We start from the raw sequence: 19,467 nt of genomic DNA, 5'->3' as shown, positions 1-19,467 counted from the left end.
AAAATTTTCTTTGGAAAAACAAATCGACGAAGAAAACTTTTACATTTGAAAGTCAACCGATTCAAGTGTAATCGATGCAATCGTTTGGATCGCAGTGAAAACGCTGTGGGGAAAAACTGGTGCTCTCTAACTAATTGTAACCCGCCAGGCGGTCATACATTCTATTGAATATAACTCGTTAACAACTCATTTTCTTTTAACAAATTGTAATTATAAATATCATCGTTTGTGTGGACGGTAGATTACACATGTTTTATATAGACATTATGTACTCTGTAATATGTTATTCGTTTGATTATAATTTCAAACACAAATAAATATAATTTTAATGAGTTTTTCGATAATTCGAACAGTTTGCTTGTTATTTTTTGAGAAACACAAGTAAAGTAGCATCTCCGCTAGTGAATGAATTAGTCCGAAATATACCATTTTAAGAGTAAAATGATGCTCTGTGTGGCAAATAGTTCTATCCCGAACGAATGAGCACATTCGAGAGTACAAACATTTTAATTGAACGATAACCTTTTGACTTGATTATTCGAAAATTATTTTTTTTTTACATTTTTTTTTGGTTAAAATTGTTAAAACGAAAAAGTTCTAGTTGTGTACTAGGCCAATGGGAGAAACGCATTCCAAAAAATTAACGAAAAAGTGTTTACGTTAAAAAAAAGAAGAGAGAAATTCGATGGAAAAAAGTTTGTAATAATTTAAATTTAATTATGAGATCAGTGATTTAAGTGCATATATTTGCAGTTCCAATAATAATTAATATTTATATACAGTAAGGAAATCAGTTAATTATACAAGAATTTCTATAATAATTTTTTAACATTTCTTGAATTCATAATCCAAACATTGACCTTGACTTGTACACAACCGCGCGAAATTGATTAAATTTGTTTTGTGAGGGTGATTATCGACACAAAAAAATATTTAAAATAAAAAATTCTCAAAAGATAGGAATTAAAATTCATGTTGACCTTAAGTGTTAAGTGCTGACAGAGTGGCCAAAGGGTACTGCTACTGTATATTTAAGTAAATCAAGAAACTGTATAAGGTGCATTATACGATGTCGATAAATTCAGATAAATACGAGAAGGAACACGATTTTTTTGTAGTTATGCAAGACGAAGATAATTTCCTTGGTTTTTGTTTAGTTTTATGCTATCGTCTTTCTGAACCAATTCGAAAACATGAAAGCAGTCAAAATGTGATAATAGAATAACTTGCCTACGAAGATAGTCATAAAACATCTTCTTTTCGACTCAAGTGCTATATGTGTGGAAAGGTGACGCAGTTTTATGGAGTGTATCTGAAGTGTGTTTACCTCAAACTCAAAGTTTAGAGTTTTCTCACGATCATAATCGTTCACTGTCATTATACAAACGCATACGGTCAAAGTGCGCATAATTATCTATGTATATTTACCTGCTTGCAGTCAGTAATTCAGTTATTACTGTTGTGCTCACAGCGGATATATTACACTGTTGCTTGCAGTCGATATTTTTTTTAATTGCATTGGCGTGTAAAAATTTTGTTTTGACGAATTTAGATGTTAGTAATAACCTATTTTGAAGAGGAACGGAAGTATATGCCAAAGTGTTTATTGTTTTGATTGAAATCGTTGACTAAAATAAATTTGATGGGAATGTTTAACATTGAGTATCCAATGTGTCACGTGTTAGACCTTAAACCAAGTTGAGCTAATATTATCAAAAAGAAAACATTTCCCCGATGATTTATCCAAATCTTGTCTAATTCAATAAATATTTTGAAAACAAAAAAATGTTGTGAAATTTTCTGAAAATGTATCTCGCTTAAAGATAGTAGGGTAGAAAGGTCACTTACGAGCCCCCTTTATTTTTGTTACGAGTCCCTGGTCTTATCTCGTTCAAGCACACATTTGTGTGACTCGATTTCCTCTTTCAGTATTCGTATCTGGCAGGGGGCTCGTAACTATAACTTGTTTATCTACCATGCCACTTGCTGGTCATAAAATAGTAAAAATTTATACCACCGAGTGAAAAATGGTTTTTTAGTCACAAAATGTGCAGATTGTCACTCGAGGCCATTGGCAACAAATGCAACGAAAGTTTAACTTTTCGTCATTAAATCACGGTTCGTGATAAAATCTTAAATCTTAAAATCTGACAAATAATGGAAGGGATGAAATATGAACGTCGAAACACCGTTCCTCTAATTTTGACGAGTCGAAGGAGCTACAATTCTTCTAGAGTATTTGCTGAGAGCTAGAAATTCTTAAGATTTATTAATCTTTTGAGATTTACAGTCAAAATTGAAGAGATTTTATCTCAAAATTTACCTTAGTTAGGATAAGTATCTACCGGGAAACATTTGAGATTTGTCAAAAATCTTACCAAGTAATTGTCTAGTCTAACTTTGAGTGATTGTCGTCGTAAGTTTGCTATTTGTGTAGTGCATTGCATTGAGTTTTTGTATGTCCAAATTACATTTGTTATTAAAGAACTTTATTCCTCTATTGAGCAAAACCCTCTAATAATACACTGTTCTTCTCAGCAGACGACCGTATAACCGCAACCAAAAATGTCAGACCAAAACCTAGTTAATTTCAAGCCGGAATCGACATCATACACTACGCCATCTACAGGACTGGTTAATTTCACAATGGAATCATCACCATACACAACGCTACCTTCAGAACTGGTTAATTTCACAACAGAACCGTCACCATTCGACAACATTTCTTCATCAACACTACCTATAGATATGGTTTTTAATGATGGACATAGAGTCGTTATAATAGTAAATAGGTGGGTTGGGAGTGTATTAGCTTCAGAGACCGTGTTTGGATTCCAATTTATATAGTTTTCTTTTCTCGCAATTCTCTCACTTTATAGTATACTCATTGTAGTGTCATCGATAGGTAATTTTACAGTTTTAATACTACTGATACGACGGAGACTAAAAAACCCAAGTCGTATTGATGCAATGCTGATGCATTTGTCACTGGCCGATCTAATCGTCACATTCCTCAATATGCCCTTGGAAATTGGTACAAAGAAAAACCACTTGAGGACCAGTCGAAGCCGAATTTACAGATCATGTATTATATTTTAGGATGGGCAGTAACAGTTGCTTGGACAGCTGGTGATGCAATGTGCCGTCTGATGGCATTTTTTCGGACATTTGGATTGTATTTGTCTAGTAATGTCCTCGTTTGTATATCTATTGATAGGTAATTCTGTACTGTTCGATCGGGTGTACGGTGTGATAATAAGGATTCCATTTGAAGATATTTTGCGGTCATTAAGCCAATGTCCCTGGCTGGAATGGATCGCCGTGGAAAGGTAATGTTAGTGTTGGCGTGGACAGCCGCTTGTGTATTTAGGTAATAGCAAATCTCTCGTTTCACCATCTATTAGTTGATTTATTCGCATGATTCAATTAAATCCGGAGAGTTCGTCAAAACAAATTTTTTCATTTTGATTTCAAATTGTTTCTCGACTGTTTCTTATAGTATACCACAAGCAATTATTTTTCATTTGGAAAACCATCCCCAGTTCATCTGGTATGAGCAATGCGTAACGTTTTTCTTCTTTAAAGAGGATTGGCACGAAATTGTTTATTCTTTATTCGGAATGATTTTTATGTACACACTACCGCTAATTATCATTACTTTCTGCTACGCATCCATTTACATTGAATTGTATAGAAAGAGCAGAAAGTCCACTACGGGTGAGTAGATGCCCGTGATAATTGATCAACCGAAATTGGATTGGCTTACGGAATTTTTTCGATTTATTATTAGAGCGGTTTCGAAGATCAAATGATGATGTACTGAGCAGAGCCAAAAAGAAAACGTTATGGATGACGATCACAATTGTACTTTGCTTTGTCATATGCTGGACACCTTTTTACTTCATGTCCGTTTGGTATGTAGAACATCAATTCAAGAAAAAAAAATTGGGGAACCAATGAGTATGTCTTTTGAAACGAAGGTACTGGCTTGACAAACATGTCGCGCAAACGGTCCAGCAGCCGATACAAAAAGGATTGTTTATCTTTGCTTACACAAATTCAACGATAAATCCGATAGTATACGGTCTCTTCAACATACCCAGACGAGCTTCAGACAAGGTGAGTGTAAAACATTTCAACGGAAATTATGGTGATTTTTCCATCATGAAATGTCTATCAAAGAGTTTTCTTTTACTTTCTTGTGTCTTTGAACGTTTGTTGTCCCATCATATTTTTCTTTTCTCCGCAAAACGGTTGTTAAATTGGATATTAGACTCACTTCCAACTCCTGACTAGTGTAAACATTATTTCAGCATTCCAAATCGACAGGGGGATGGATCAGTTTATGCCGAAAAAATGTTAAAAACCTTGAAGCGGGTAGTCCTCATAGTAACCACGAGTAGCATGAAAATTTAAAAAATTTTCCCTCTAGCAGGTAATTTGTCTCGTTAATATGTGTGACAAGAAAATTGGATATTATAATACGTAAATACAGAATTGTGCAAAACAAAAAGCCAGCAGATGGAAAAGGATAATTTGCTTTTACAGTCAAAGGCAGTGAAACTTCAGCATGAATATTATGCCTGTTCATTTTAGAGAAATAGTCTTAAATTCATCTGGCATGGTGTCTATCTGGTCCGGAAGGCTAAAATAATGGACCCGTATTTTTTTTAGAATTTTAAAAAATAGTTTAGATCTGGGGAGCGAAGCATTTGTTCAAATGTACCTAATGAATATGCTTCGGCTGTTTTTCAGCTGAGCCATATATAAAATCAAAACTATTTATGCGTCTTTGTACGATTTTGTGTAGCATGCAGCTTCAACCGTACAAGTATAAACAGTTTTGAATGATTGTGTGGCTCAGCTGAAAAACAGGTGACAAAATTCATGCTGACATTTCACTGTATGACGGGGTAAATCAGAAATTTGGTGCTTTTTAAAGATCGTGATCTGCAATAGAGAGATCGCGATTTTTCATCTGCCTTGCTCCTCATAAATTATAAGTCAACGTAAGACATACAAATTAGAAGTTTTCTTCAATTTAATTATAAGTTGACGCGAAACTGTAACTTTCAAGTTTTAAGTCAACTTAATATTATGACTGAAAATGGCAATCTTAATAATATGTACTATCATGCCAGGATAATTTCGTCCGCCTCGATTATTGCCACCGACTATACGAAAGACTTATGTGTGTTATTGTCTCCCAGGATACTTCAAACGATGGAATCCTTAATACCTAGAATTCGAAAACACCATTTGGATATATAGTAAAAACAGCCATAAAATGGTTGTACTTATGCTGATATGCTAGGTAATGCTAAATACAGATGCTGTGTTCTTTTTAGAAAAAGTGAAGCACTCGCAGATGACTTTGTAACTATTGAAAAGTCACGTCATTAAACGCTAAATCTTGATTACAATATCCTTTCACAGATGGCAAGCATACCATCAATATCTTAGTCAAATCTATTACTTCTTTTGTTTCAAATTTCAACAGCGTGATCATAAAAATCTTTTACTTCTTTTGTTTTAACGAACATTTTGTTATAAAAGACCGCATTGGCCAGAGCGCATTTATTATTCTTGTCGTCGCCGTCATTACCAGATGAAATAGGCGCGCCTGCAAAGTTATTTGGAGAGCCCCTTCATTAACTCTATTTAAGTACTAATACATTATCTCCGTCGGAGATTCTCAGTGATTCAAAAAAATTTATTTTGACTAGTGTGAAGGTTACATTCCTTGCCGAAGGGGAGGCCGGATTCACATTCGGCAAAATAAAATATGGAATCAACGCACCAGCACTTGGATATCTGGGTTTGAGATACCACAGTCGGTATCATACATTCGATTTATACTTATAAAGAATACAACTAAGATACTTTTCACATCATGCAGTGCAGTGCAAATGCTGGTACATTGCTTAAATCAAATAAAATAACGGAGTCGAGTACAAAATGCTAAATACAAATTATTGTTATAAACAGTAAACGATGGAATTACACACTTGCCGTCAATAGTAGATTATGCACCTCTGTCTAAGATGTTTATTTTGACAATTTAGATGTTATGTACCGGCCGAAGGCATGGTACATGGTATACATTCTCCAAATCTAAAAAAAAACTTTTTGGACAGATGTGCATGCGCTACTTTATCTGTCGAGAACAGATGTATCGAAATAAAAAGATTTTTAACTTTTTAATTTACCAGTGGATTTGGCTGAAATTTTCAGGGTATGTTAAGGACGTAATTCTAAGAAACTAATTTGAAGGAATTTTTATAAAAGCTTATAATTTCGGAGCTATGAGCGTTTTAAGGTATTGAGCTATGGGGCCTATAACTCAGAAAATATGGCAGATAGAAAGTTCGTTTAAAAGACAAATTTATAGAGTTTCAGATTTCAGTCGACACGTGTTTCATGGTTTTCCAAAAAAGTCGTCTATTTGGAAGCTATGAGCGTTTTAAGTGTGAGCTATGTCAGCCATAACTCGGAAAATACTGCAGATAGAAACCTCGTGTAAAAGACAAAGTTATAGAGTTTTAGATTCTAGTCGATACGTGTTTCATGATTTTCCTAAAAAGTCGTCTATTTGGGAGCTATGAGCGTTTTAAGTGCGAGCTATGTCAGCCATAACTCGGAAAATACTGCAGATAGAAACCTCGTGTAAAAGACAAAGTTATAGAGTTTTAGATTCTAGTCGATACGTGTTTCATGGTTTTCCTAAAAAGTCGTCTATTTGGGAGCTATGAGCGTTTTAAGTGCGAGCTATGTCAGCCATAACTCGGAAAATACGGCAGATAGAAACCTCGTGTAAAAGACAAAGTTATAGAGTTTTAGATTCTAGTCGATACGTGTTTCATGGTTTTCCTAAAAAGTCGCGTATTTGGGATCTATGATATTTTCGTTCAAACTGCACAATATGATTGTCTATTATCTGCGACCAAATTCTAAAAAAGCACAACTTACAAAAGAGCTGATATCGCCCAAAACCACTTACAGTGGAGGTGTGACGCAAGTTCTGTTATCCACTTACAAAAGAACTGATATCGGTGTAGGTGACGCTTACAGGTTCGACACGCAAAAAGGTATGCGTCACAAATGGCAGCTGATGAGGAAAGTACGCGAAAGTTTTATCAACAAAAATTTACCAGAAAAATTTTAGGAAGAAAATTATAATAAAAAAGTTTGCGTCACAAGTGGCAGATGTTGAGGAATGAAAATTTTAAAAATTGTGAAATATATTCCTTTAAAAAATGGAATTCAAACAGAAGAAAGCCGAATCATCTGCCACTTTTTGACGCAAACTTTTTTATTATAATTTTCTTCCTAAAATTTTTCTGGTAAATTTTTGTTGATAAAACTTTCGCGTACTTTCCTCATCAGCTGCCATTTGTGACGCATACCTTTTTGCGTGTCGAACCTGTAAGCGTCACCTACACCGATATCAGTTCTTTTGTAAGTGGATAACAGGACTTGCGTCACACCTCCACTGTAAGTGGTTTTGGGCGATCGTTCTAGACAGATAAAATGTATATGATCCGGCAACCAGCAAATCGTCCTATAATTTGAAGAAAGCCAACAAGTGCACACTGCTCTCCTATATGTTTCATATAAACATCATTCTTTAAAACATTTATTTTTTACATTTGCATCAGGTATGCCTGCGTAAGGATAACACCCACCCACCCACACATAATCTCTGCCTAGATGATGTGACATTATTATAAAAACCATCGAACTTTTTAATAACATTTCTCCCTATTTTCAATGAAATTGAAAAAAAATGAACAGAAAACCGTCGGTCAATGTTTATATGCAATCTGAATATCCAATACCCTCTCTAGCAAACAAACGTCGTTTTGACGCTGTCAAAATACCACCTTATTCCTTTGTTTGTACACTGTTCACTAATTTCTAATTTCACATATAAAATCCAAGGGCTACGTTGCATTTTTACCTCCTTAATAAATGTAGTTAGGTTGCTAGAGGAGGTATTGGAGCATCAGATCAGAATTTCACATCTCTTTTTATGAACGACATGCAAATCATCACAACAAACACGACGTCCTTTTTTCCTGAATATATTTTAAACTTGTTGCAATGCAGGAAAGTCCACTTGTTTTGCGGTGTTGAGTATCATGCGAATGTAATTATTGAGCATTGAACGCGGGGGTTCAAGGTATTTCGTGGAAATTTAATTCAAAAATGTCACTTTTAATTTCAAACCATTCACATTGACATACTTATATGTGGTTGTGGTATGAGAAGCGAATACACATTTCAGTTTGTATGCCAGAATGGACAACAGAGAAAATATCATAATGGAATTGGAGCAACTATTTTTTTAAGATAGATTTTGATTTAAGGAAGTTAGTTGACTGTCGATAGGCCCAGGGAAAAATGGATAAAATGTTGATCCTTCGAAATTATGCCTTGAATTTAGTCTCACCCAATTTCACTGAAACCAGTCGTATTCTTTTACTTGCAGAGAACGTCCAGTCATCGTCACCTTTCGATATCTAAGCGACTGGAAAATTTAAACGATCGCCGTAACAGTACTATGAGCAATCGAACAAACAGCACCCAAATGACAACGATATGTATGAGGTGGAGTGAATCAATTTGAGCATTTCTGTTGAAATTTTGTTATTCTTTTCATTTCAGTTGCGGAGAGTCCATTGAGTTGCTAAATTTAAGGAAACACAAAATGTACCATTAGCCTTTTACAAGCAGCTAGCAGCCTAAGTCAACTTGTCATCCACAATGATGAACTAAGACGGAACAAAGAGATGTACTTGTCGTGTGTGTAAAAGGTTAAATGAATTGAATTATATTCCAGAATCTATATGTGCGTCCAGAATCTTCTTAAATGTGCAATGAATTCATTTGTAAGCTTTAAGTAAAAACAAAATCCAAAATGTTTAATTTAATGTAGATGTTGCAGAGAAATTTGGTCTTTTTATTTGAGGATTGTCGGCTGAATTTTGAATGGTCATCATCAGAACTATACCGCGCACTCAAAAAGTTGTCGAACATGTGAATAATAGAACAACAATACAAGCTATTTTCTAACTGAATAGAATCAATTACAATCAATGAGCCCGTGGCAGGACCTATTTTAAGAAAATAATTATTTTGAATTTCCACAAAATTTCAAATACTTTCTGCCTTTGAGATATTTTTCAAGTTTTTCAATATCAACACAGCCAAGCTAAGCTGTAAGTATGGAATTGTTAAGATCAAATTGAAGCTCAGCACCAATGATCATTTTATTAATTTTTTTTGAAACTGATGGGTGTATCACAGTACATGGTAGCTGCTTATATCTCTACGACAACTGAGGACTATGATTCGATTTAAATATAAGTTTTTACAAACTGACCTGAAGCTCACCACCACACGAGACATTAAATAGATGTTTTGATCCTACAGTTTTCATTGAAAGTTGTAGCGATCGCAAAGTCCTAACTTAATTTGATAGTTATTAGGGGTGTGCGATGGATAAAGGATCGAGACTGGCGTAGTCCACAAAAAATTGTTATCATCCCAAGATTAGATGTCAAAAATCGATTTTAAATTTTTTTTTTAAATTCATTTACAACTTGCGACAAATCATAGAAGCTAAAATTTCGAGTTTTCGGCCTCCTACACATTTCGACATCTACCAAAAAACTTCTTTGAGATTTTTGCAGGCTGTATCAGTCCTATTTTACTAGTAGGAGTCCAATGCAACAGAAAAAATAAAATCCGGAAGAATTTTGTCGGAAAAGTCTTCTTCGTGAGTCGTCAAAGTTCGCTGTATGAAAAATTGAGTGGATCTTGAACTTGAAAATTCGTAAATTCATCAGGAAAATGATTCAATTTTTACTCAAGCGGGCTTAAATTCTTGGGAATGTTGTGGCTATCCAGAACGGAAAAGTTTTTGAAAATCTTCTAAGAAACGTTTGTGTGGTGGGTGTTTGTTTGGAGGGAAATGCCTCAACTGAGGAAATCGAATTTTTGAAATATGCACGAAAAAAATTATTTTTGATTCATTTATTTGAATTTAATATCTGTGATCATTTTTTGATCAAACAATTTAAAATCGAAGATTTTTTACACTTTTTCAAAAATTCGATTTTCTCAGTTGAGGCATTTTCCCCCAATTTTAGGCCAAACAAACACTCACCACACAAACGTTTCTCAGAAGATTTTCCAAAACTTTCTTGTTTCGGATAGCCTACAACATTCCCAAGAATTTGAGCCAACTTGAGATAAATTTGAAACATTTTCCTAATTATTTTACGAATTTTCAAGTTAAAGATCAATTCAATTTTTCATGGTCGGCGAACTTTGACGACTCACGAAAAATACTTTTCCGACAAACTTCTTCCGGATTTTATTCATTTCTGTTGCATTGGACTCCTATTAGTAGAATAGAACTGATACAGCCTGTAAAAATCTCAAAGAAGTTGTTTTTTGGTAGAGGTCGAAATGTGTGGGAGGCCGAAAACTCGAAATTTTAGCTTCTATGATTTGTCGCAAGTTGTAAATGAAATTTTAAAAAATTTTAAAACCGATTTTTGACATCTAGGGACGATAAAAATTTTTTGTGGACTACGCCAGTCTCGATTCTTTATCCATAGCACATCCCTATTAGTAATGACATTTTACAATGTCACATGTCTGGTAAGCATAAATCAACTTAACGGAAACGGTTAGATTTCCGCTATCGACTACTAAAATAATCCATGAGCGCTAGGTAATGTTATCTGGTATAGCAAGACGTGTTAAACCATGAGATAGTAAAGTTTATTTTACTCTGCCGTGCTTTAAACGAATGAAGTAACAGATTTCATAATTTTGTTACGATACGTTTGCAGTTGGAAAGGAGCTTAGTTCGTTTTTTCGGAAACTTTTTAAATTTAGAAAGATCGTTAAAAAATCCATTATGACATAGCGGTTTGTGATGAAATCTGTCTAGTGAGCGGTAGCAAGTGTGTAGTACCTTGTGGTCAAGGTTGCACTAGCGTCGCTAGTCATTAGCGACGCTACTAGCGTCGCTACTAGCGCCGCTAATAGCGACGCTCATTTTCAAAATTTGTCGCTACTAGCGTTAGCGCTCGCTAGAATATCATTAGCGAAAGTTTTTTCGCTGATCGCTAATCACTTCGCTGATGAAAAATAGAACTTTTTAGGTATTGAACAATTTAATATTGAATTATTAGAATTTTTATTTGCATAACTAGAAGTGAAGCATTGAAAAATCGAGTTATGAAATGTACTTCACCAACTCCAACTCGCAATCGTGTAAAATACTTTTCATGCTTTGGATTAACAAAATTCACATGAAAGCTTGACTTTCCAATTGTTCATCACTAGTATGCAAATAGCTACTATACTCAATCTTTTGCAACTCCCGTAAAAAGGTAATCTTCAACATAAATCATAATCATAAAATCTAATAAGTTTTCCTCAAAAAATGATTGAACCAAAGTTCATCAAAAACTAAAAAATTATTGAGATTTCATCATGTTCAGCATGATCAAAAATTTAAAAAAATTTATAAATTAAAAAATCGTCTTATTCATGAGATCTTTCAACGAAACATTAGCGATCGCTATTAGCGGCCGCTACTAGCGCGCTAACTTTTTTTCGGTTAGCGAATAAGTTTAGCGACGCTACCATTTTTCGAAATTAGCGTTAGCGTTAGCGTCGCTAATAAAAATCGTTAGCGATCGCAACCTTGCTTGTGGTGAATGTGAAAGTTGACGCTTAGAATTTTTAAAATGTTGTGTTATCAACAAGTGTGGAAAATGGTCACGTTTTCTCCCTACTTATCCATATAGAAATGTGTCGCCTTTTAGTCTCGATTGGAGAAAGGATGTCTCGAATATTAGACGCTTTAAACAAATGAAGTGATAGATTTAACCACGTATTTTAAGGCGATAAACTGTCTTTCTAACAAATTAATAAAACATGTGCTTGAGTAGAAAGATTAGTTAGTTACATAGATTGTGGGATTTGTTATTGTCAACGCCGCGAATATCTGAGAGTCGATCTTTTGAGTTCCAAAATCAATACGAGTAAGTAGAGAAAATAACAGTGTGTCAATTGATGGGTAAATGTTCAGTGATTGCAGAATAAATTAGGGTAAATCGGTAAAGTCTGCTCAACCATTTTCTCGACGTTTGTACTTTGCCTCGTCAAAATATGTTTGATAAATTGAAGAAGATGCATCAAATAAAACCCAATTTGTTTCCTTAAAACAAAAGAAAAGAAATTTATTACCAAAACTTTATCACCCCGTTCGACTGCTAAATAGCGATGAAAATAGTTCAGTTTTCGCTTCGTTTGACCATTCAGTTGGATCATTTCGTGCCATAAAATTTACCATTTTATTATGGACAGCATAACGAATTTTCCTACCCTTGGACGCCCGTGTATCGACGACTTTTTTGATTTTATTGCGTAACTTCTGCAATTCCGCAAATTGTTTCGTCACGTCAGCCGGATTCGTTGAGGCATTTGTTTTGAATTCGATTAGCTCTCTCAGTTGTGAATGATAGAAATCTGTATCGTCGTAGATTTCACTGCAAATCATCGGCTCAGTTTCTCCGTTCGCCTCACCAGTACCAGCATTCAGTTTGTCCTTGATGGTTGTATCCATTCCAATTATTTCATATCCGCCCTTGTACGTTTGCGTCTTTTTGATGAGCTCGTCCCTGTTCGATAACACTCCTTCAATGTTGCGAATGATATCGAAGGTTGGTTGTTTCAAGGTTTTGGAGGCGCCAGGTGTTAACACTTTTGTTCGATCGTACCACTTTGAAATTGTCGCATTCCGATAATCTTTGAAGTCGGCGAAATCATGTTGCAGTTTCTTGCCTATTTTACTGATTCTGTCGGGTTCATCACCGTCATCAGTTCGTTGACGTTTTCCGGCGATCTCCTTCGTTTCGGGATACTGGTTGATCAGTGCCTTCTGAAGTGTGCACAGTTTAGTCAGTAGTTTGTCCACATTTGCTGATGTCTTTTCGACGGCTTCGTTGAACTCAGTATTCGATTGGAGCTGTTGGAAAGAATTCGCCTGCGGTAATCCGTTCGCTTTCAGTAGCATTTTTTGTGAGTGAATTCGAATCTCAAGTAACTTCTCCCAAATGTGCAGTTGATTTTGAACCGAGACACCCTTCTCTACATCTTTGCTGATTTTTGTCTGATTTTCATCTTCTTTTTCTTCGACTTCACCATCACTTTCATGATTTGTTCCATTCTGATCTCTTGGTATAATGTCACCACCGTCAAAATCACTTTCACTCCCTTCTGACGAGGATCCATCATCATCATCATCATCATCTTGATCACTGTGCTCCGACTCCTCATCTTCGGTTTCATCGTCTCCCCCCTCACCAAAAGCTTCATCGACCTCGTCGCCACTGTTTGATTCAATACTTTTCGATCCTTTACCGTCATCATCGGTGTCTGTGTCAACGTTCTCACCATCATCGCTGTCTAGTTCTTTCAATTTGATTGCAAAATCACCAGTCTCCGGCTCACTGTCACTGCTTTCTTCATACTCACTTGACACATCCAATTCATTCCGCGAACTAATTTTGCCGCTATACTTGGCATCGATGTCTTGGAGCAGTCGAACATTTTTCTTTCTGATGTGGCTTAGTTCGGCAACTGGTTGATTGTCCTCCTCCTCTTCCGAATCATAGTATCTGGTTTTAGCGACAGTTTCATCTTCCGAATTGTATTCAGGATCATGTAATTGCTTCGGTGCTAGAAGTTCGTTTATTTTGTCTCCTATGCTGACTGATGGCACCTTCTTTCGATTCATGGCTAGAATATTGATGCTGAAATCGGTTTACTTTTTGTTAGTCGATATAATCACGCACGTGTTCTATTTATAAATAAATGTTTTTTGACATTGTTGACGTTTGTAAAATTACACAGCGGCGCTGAGTTCCAACTGGGCTTACAAGACGAAGTTTCACACAGATGGTTCAAAGAGTTACTGGAGTTACTATTCGCAATGAACGTCAACACAAGGTATGGTCGAATGTCAAACTTATGGTCGAATGTCCAACTATGTATATAGCGGAGGACATAGCGATTTCATATAAACAAACTCACCTCTCATGAGAGATGAGTTTGTTTATATGAAATCGTTGTGTCCTCCGGTTTGTATGAACAGAACATACCTGGTTTATTCTTTCATTGACTATTCGACCCTTTAGTCAAGGTTCTGAAAGAACAGGTTAAGACAACCCTGAGTTGATCACGAAGGCGGTGACACACAATTGCGTCTACGGCTGCGAAGTTTATATGTAAAATGGAACTTAACAAAATCAAAATACTGAATTTTCGAGAAAAATATTTGCTTCAAGTTGATTTCTCACACTATCTGTTTATAAAATTTGGTGTCACCCGCCTTCGTGGTGGTCTTAACCTGTTCTTTCAGAACTTTGCCTATAGTAACTTTTTTTTTGCAAGGTTCTGAAAGAACATGTTAAGACATAATGAATAGATACATTTTGTGGAATACTCTCATTACAGATTGTTCGAAATGTCAACTTGAAGAAAAAAAAAATTAGTTGTTATTAAGTTGACATTTCAAACAATTTCTGATAAAAAGCATCTCTTTGTCAAAATTTGGGTGTCACCGCCTTCGTGATCAACTCAGAAGTGTATTAACCTGTTCTTTCAGAACCTTTGTTTTTCGTTGATCGGTACGGTTGAAAATTGCTACTACGATGGCATGGCTACGGCAACAAACCGTAATTCTATCCGGCTACAGTTAAGATCATACCACAACATGATAATGAAACACTATATTTAGGGCATGTTGCCCGTTCAACGTTCACGTTTTTTTTTTATTTAAGCGTAGTTCTACGGTCGAAAGTCCACGGCCATGCTGGGCGTTCAGGCGATTCCCGAAGGGCCTTTTGCCTTAGTCGGGTGAAGTCCCGGCAATTTAATCCGATTATAATCGAAACTCTACGGTCAAGTTCCGAACATTTTCATTTATAGATCGTATTTTTATGGTTTAGAAACTTCCTTGTTTAATCATTAGCATGGTTCCAAATTGCTACTAAAATGGCATGCCAACCAATGAACGTCAACACAAGGTATGGTCGAATGTCAAACTTTGTATGTATTCACCTCTCATGAGAGGTGAGTTTGTTCTCCGGTTTGTATGACAGACCATACCTGGTTTATACTTTCATTGGGTGGGAGTAGAGCACTTGAGATAGTTTTATTTCGCATAAACAGAGTCCATATAATTGACAATGATAAAATCGAAAAGAGGAGAAATGAAAAAAAAATGGTCAAGTTGATGAGTTTTGGCCGAGCCTAAAGGCAGGTGTATAGTATTCCATGGCGATTGTCTACGAAAGAAAGTTCGAGTCAACGAAAAAATGCGCAACCGGTGTCTGGTCATTTCCATGTAGTATTTGTACGTTGGCTTCTAAAATTTCGAATAGTTACACTTAAAAGATGGCATGGTCGCGCTGTCACTTTTAAACATGCTGAGTGCTAGTGAAGGCGATTTGTTTGCAATTTCTGAAGAAAACTATCGAATGGAAACTAATAAACTGAAAATAGGGTCTGGGGTCTTAATGGTATTTATTGAACTTTTTGAAGTCACAAGATCCACAACGGCGTGTGTTGTCTACCTTGTTGTTTGGTCGGTAACAGTGTCAACAATTTCCTCTTTCATAATATCGCATTGTAAATCCAAGAAAATAAAAAGTTACCGGCGCACAGGGCGCACAGACTAACTTTTGTCAACCGTGTCATCTGTCAAATATCTTCTTTGAAACGTAAACAGAAGATTTCATTTTCATTTTTATAATCAACTTATTTCGATTAACAAAGGACGGTCGATGGTAAGAAGACATTCATGACTAAGTAGTTAAGATGACACAAAAAAAATCCATTCAACCAGGATATCGAAGCATTTTCCGATGACAATTTCGATGCAATCGAGTGGATCAACAAAACGTATGCAAATGGGGCCGATAAACACGTCAATAAGGAAATTTTCGTTTCCAATTTGGTGTCGAAGATGCAATTGTATGTGCAACAATTGGTAAGAATTATTCGTCAAAAATACTGTTGAAGTGAATCGTAATACGAATTGATCTGTAGAACTCTGCTCTGGAAGACACCAGCCAGCAGGTATTGTCAGCGATACCTAAGATCATGAAGGATGCTCAGGTAAATTCTAATGTCACCGCTACATTCCAAATAGATTTAACATTTTTCGATTAAAACAAAAATAGAATTTGCAAAATGCCGCTGTCTCACTGAAAACTCAGATGTCTGACGTTCAGTGTAATATCGACCAAGTGCAACGAAACACTGGTGCAAGTATGCAAAACTTAGAACGTCTGGACGATTTGAAGAGTAAACTTGAGGTGAGTGTTAGCATACGTCTTCCTAACACAAATACTCGGAATGACAGTGCATTTGGTCGTAGTTTGCCAAACAGGGGATCCAGGAATCCGACGGCTGGGGCAGATTAACAACAGAACTTGACGAACTTATTGAACATGCCAAACTAGCAGACGCTTGTAGTAAGTTACAGGCGTTGCAAAAATCCTTACAAGCACAGATAGGATTGCCGCATCAATCGGACCGTGAAGACCAAGTGGAGGACTTCAAAAATCGATTGGAAGCACTCGCTAGTCCCGGAGTTGTTCAATCATTTCAGACTGGGGATATTGGTAAGCTAATCAGTCTGCTCCTTCCGAGCATTTAAAGTAACTTTCTCGTCTTTCGTTCAGAATCGTCGAAGAAATTCGTGGAAATGTTCTCGGTAATGGAACGTTTGCCGCAGCTCACCCAATATTATCGTACTGTGCAAAAGAAAATGCTGCAGCAATATTGGACGGAATGCGTCGACACATCGCTCAATTCGGGTTCAGTTGGTTGCCTGCGAATATTTTACGATCATTTGTACGAAAAGTGGCAAAAAGAATCCAGGTGGTGCTCGTCGGTATTCGGACAAATTGGCTTCCACGAATCCGCTCTAGTTATCATCGAAACATTGGTATCGTTGCAACCAGGTAGAGATATGGTGATTACGAACATCGTCAAACAAAGTAATGACAAGTTGGCTGTTTTGAGTGAAGCATCAGCGGCAAATGTTTACTTTGGGGGATTAGTAAAACGGTGCATTGCCTCGTCACCGAGTACCGTTCCCGATCAGACCCTCAAATCAATGATCTTTGTCATATACGATTTCTTCGATTCATTCGTCGCACAGTACACATCTGCTGAGCAAAATAATCTACTTGTCCAATTGGAAGAGTTTCAGTTAACTCACAACACCTGCGCGGATAGTGTACGAGCGTTGGGCAATACAAATTCGAAAATTTTCCAACTTTGTACATCGGCATTGAATAGATGCGAAGACGTTACACAGAATTGTGGGCTAGTGTCGTTGGTCACGTCGTTGAATGTAAGGCATTTAAACAACCATTATGGACGATTCAAATTGCTAATTGTATTCTATTTGATTGATTACAGTACATCTTCAAGATATTCTTAGACAAATACAGAAAGGCCCAGCAACAACTGCACGCGAGTAGAAATTCTGAACAAAATTGGAGTCTACTTCAAACATGCATTTCCCTGCTGCAAAACATAGGCGATTTTGTGTCGCAATTGAATGAATTCGGTAATACAGTGGCCGATCGTCTGCTACAACTCGAGCCGATTCACATAAGCACCGACAAGTCACTGCATTTCGGCTACAAAATGAAAGAGAAACGAGAATTGAACGAATTCCGGAAACTCATTCAATCCATCCGGTTGAAAAATGACAACCACAGCGACGACGATAATCCGAATGCAACGTTCACCGTTTTCGTACCGACCTTCGAAGTACTGAAACCGATATGTGAATACACCCATGATACGACGTTGGCATCGATATTTTCTCCGATCGAGAAATATTTAACAACAAATGTCGAGCCGCCAGAGTCGCTAAACTCGTCCGATCAAAATCTTCCGGATTATAGTTTTGCACCGCAAGAGTTTATCACACAAGTAAGTGCGCTGATCATCCTTATCGTTTGTTTCTTTCTAATCCAAAGTCTTGTCCTTATCAGATCGGTCAATACTTGCTGACGTTACCGCAGCACTTGGAACCGTTGCTTCTATCACCGTCGACACATCTTAAAACGGCTTTAGAACTGTGCGACACCAAATACACACAAAATATTCCCAGTACCGACGTTCTGCTTTCACTGCTCGTCGACGAATGTTGTGCGATGTACGAAGAACAAATCACCCAAATATGCCAACTTAGTCCGACTGCATCGAAACAAATCGCAACGGACATCGAGTATTTGGGCAATGTGTTGGAAGAGCTTGGACTTCCGTTGAGTAATCGCTTACGACAGACTGTGACGTTACTACGTGCACCACCAGAAACATATTTGTCATCGAGCGCTGGCTGCGATCCGAAATTGGTGTCAAGCATTAGACAAATGAGAAATATTATATCCGGTTAAACGAAAATTTTATTGCAAATCTAAATATGGAATATATTAAACCATTGAAAAAGCCTACAAGAGCGATTGTTCTTATAATGACCCGACTTATGTGATAATTCATATTGCACACTAGGCCCAGCGGTTTTCGCTATTCAAACACGTTGTCTTAAAACTGGATCGTAATTCAGCAGTCAATGAAGTCAATTAATAGTCTCTAATGGACATTTGGACAATTACAGTAACGTTAACAGAATAGCATTGTCACTGATGGTAGATCTCACAATTAAGTTACTAAAACTTTCCTTAGAGACCCATAGTGAAATACACGAAAAACTATAAAAGTTTCGGTATGTCACAGACATTGTTTGTTGAACGAAATATGAGTGGAGATGCCGCATGACTCTGAACTAAAGCTAATCGACTGATTATACGTCCCAAGATCAATTAAAGATCATGTTATAAGTGATTTCAGTAATGCCAGTTTACATTGCTAATCACTAATAGCCAGAAAATTGACGATCGAGCATATTGACTAGAATGTATCTTACAAACGATGCGAAATTTTGTTCCAATATGTAGGTCTCGACTCATAATACTAATGTAGATGCACCCGGGGGCAAATGGTCTTAACTAGTGATGAATGACTCACTAGGGCGTTCCCGCAATTTTTACACGTAAAATATTCTTGTGTTCGGCTAGTTAAAAAAAATTCCACTTTTCAAAGAAACAAGCCTTTATTGAAAATAAGGCGAACTTCGGTAAATCTAAGAGTATATGAGCCACTCTTCATTGAAGAGGAAAGAACTGCCTTCGTGATTAAAATATTTTTTTATGTAGCTAAGATCAACAAATTCATCTATGGCCCCCACAGGCCATAAAAGTTTTTGAATTAAAAAAAAAACGATTCTCCAAAGCTTCATTCTCAATAAAAATTGTGATGACACCCTAATCGTCCTTCGTAAATATTATGCGT

At 36.5% G+C, this 19,467-nt stretch overlaps 3 protein-coding genes across 15 annotated transcripts; 2 read left to right on the top strand and 1 right to left on the bottom strand.

Annotated features, from left to right (window-relative positions):
• Positions 1-390: 390 nt before the first annotated feature.
• Positions 391-8,952, top strand: LOC119066255 (gonadotropin-releasing hormone receptor). 13 transcript variants are annotated; one of them, XM_037168604.1, is made up of 10 exons: positions 391-781; positions 2,539-2,792; positions 2,880-3,034; positions 3,100-3,217; positions 3,275-3,370; positions 3,500-3,717; positions 3,791-3,914; positions 3,981-4,119; positions 4,314-4,435; positions 8,492-8,568. In XM_037168604.1, the coding sequence occupies exons 2-9, from the start codon at positions 2,566-2,568 to the stop codon at positions 4,401-4,403; spliced, it is 1,167 nt and encodes a 388-aa protein (XP_037024499.1). In that variant the 5' UTR covers positions 391-781; positions 2,539-2,565; the 3' UTR covers positions 4,404-4,435; positions 8,492-8,568. The 13 variants fall into 13 exon arrangements, with proteins under 13 accessions (XP_037024499.1, XP_037024493.1, XP_037024489.1 ...); XM_037168598.1 differs by lacking the exon at positions 4,314-4,435 and adding an exon at positions 8,668-8,952 and having other exon boundaries at positions 394-695; positions 2,542-2,792; positions 8,492-8,610; XM_037168594.1 differs by lacking the exon at positions 4,314-4,435 and adding an exon at positions 8,668-8,952 and having other exon boundaries at positions 394-695; positions 8,492-8,610.
• Positions 8,953-12,245: 3,293 nt separating this feature from the next.
• Positions 12,246-13,907, bottom strand: LOC119066254 (protein Aatf). Its single transcript, XM_037168590.1, has one exon. It carries the CDS (start codon positions 13,823-13,825, stop codon positions 12,284-12,286), a length of 1,542 nt encoding a protein of 513 aa, XP_037024485.1. The 5' UTR covers positions 13,826-13,907; the 3' UTR covers positions 12,246-12,283.
• Positions 13,908-15,755: 1,848 nt separating this feature from the next.
• Positions 15,756-18,566, top strand: LOC119066253 (conserved oligomeric Golgi complex subunit 7). Its single transcript, XM_037168589.1, has 8 exons — positions 15,756-15,878; positions 15,938-16,081; positions 16,141-16,209; positions 16,275-16,409; positions 16,472-16,718; positions 16,779-17,455; positions 17,524-18,045; positions 18,108-18,566. The coding sequence occupies exons 1-8, from the start codon at positions 15,876-15,878 to the stop codon at positions 18,510-18,512; spliced, it is 2,202 nt and encodes a 733-aa protein (XP_037024484.1). The 5' UTR covers positions 15,756-15,875; the 3' UTR covers positions 18,513-18,566.
• The last annotated feature ends 901 nt before the right edge of the window (positions 18,567-19,467 follow it).

Source organism: Bradysia coprophila, chromosome IV (assembly GCF_014529535.1).
Source record: "Bradysia coprophila strain Holo2 chromosome IV, BU_Bcop_v1, whole genome shotgun sequence".
In the NCBI taxonomy this organism is placed as follows: Eukaryota; Metazoa; Arthropoda; class Insecta; order Diptera; family Sciaridae; genus Bradysia; species Bradysia coprophila.
The sequence above is the reverse complement of the archived record's forward strand: the minus strand, read 5'-3'. Positions and strand labels throughout refer to the sequence as shown.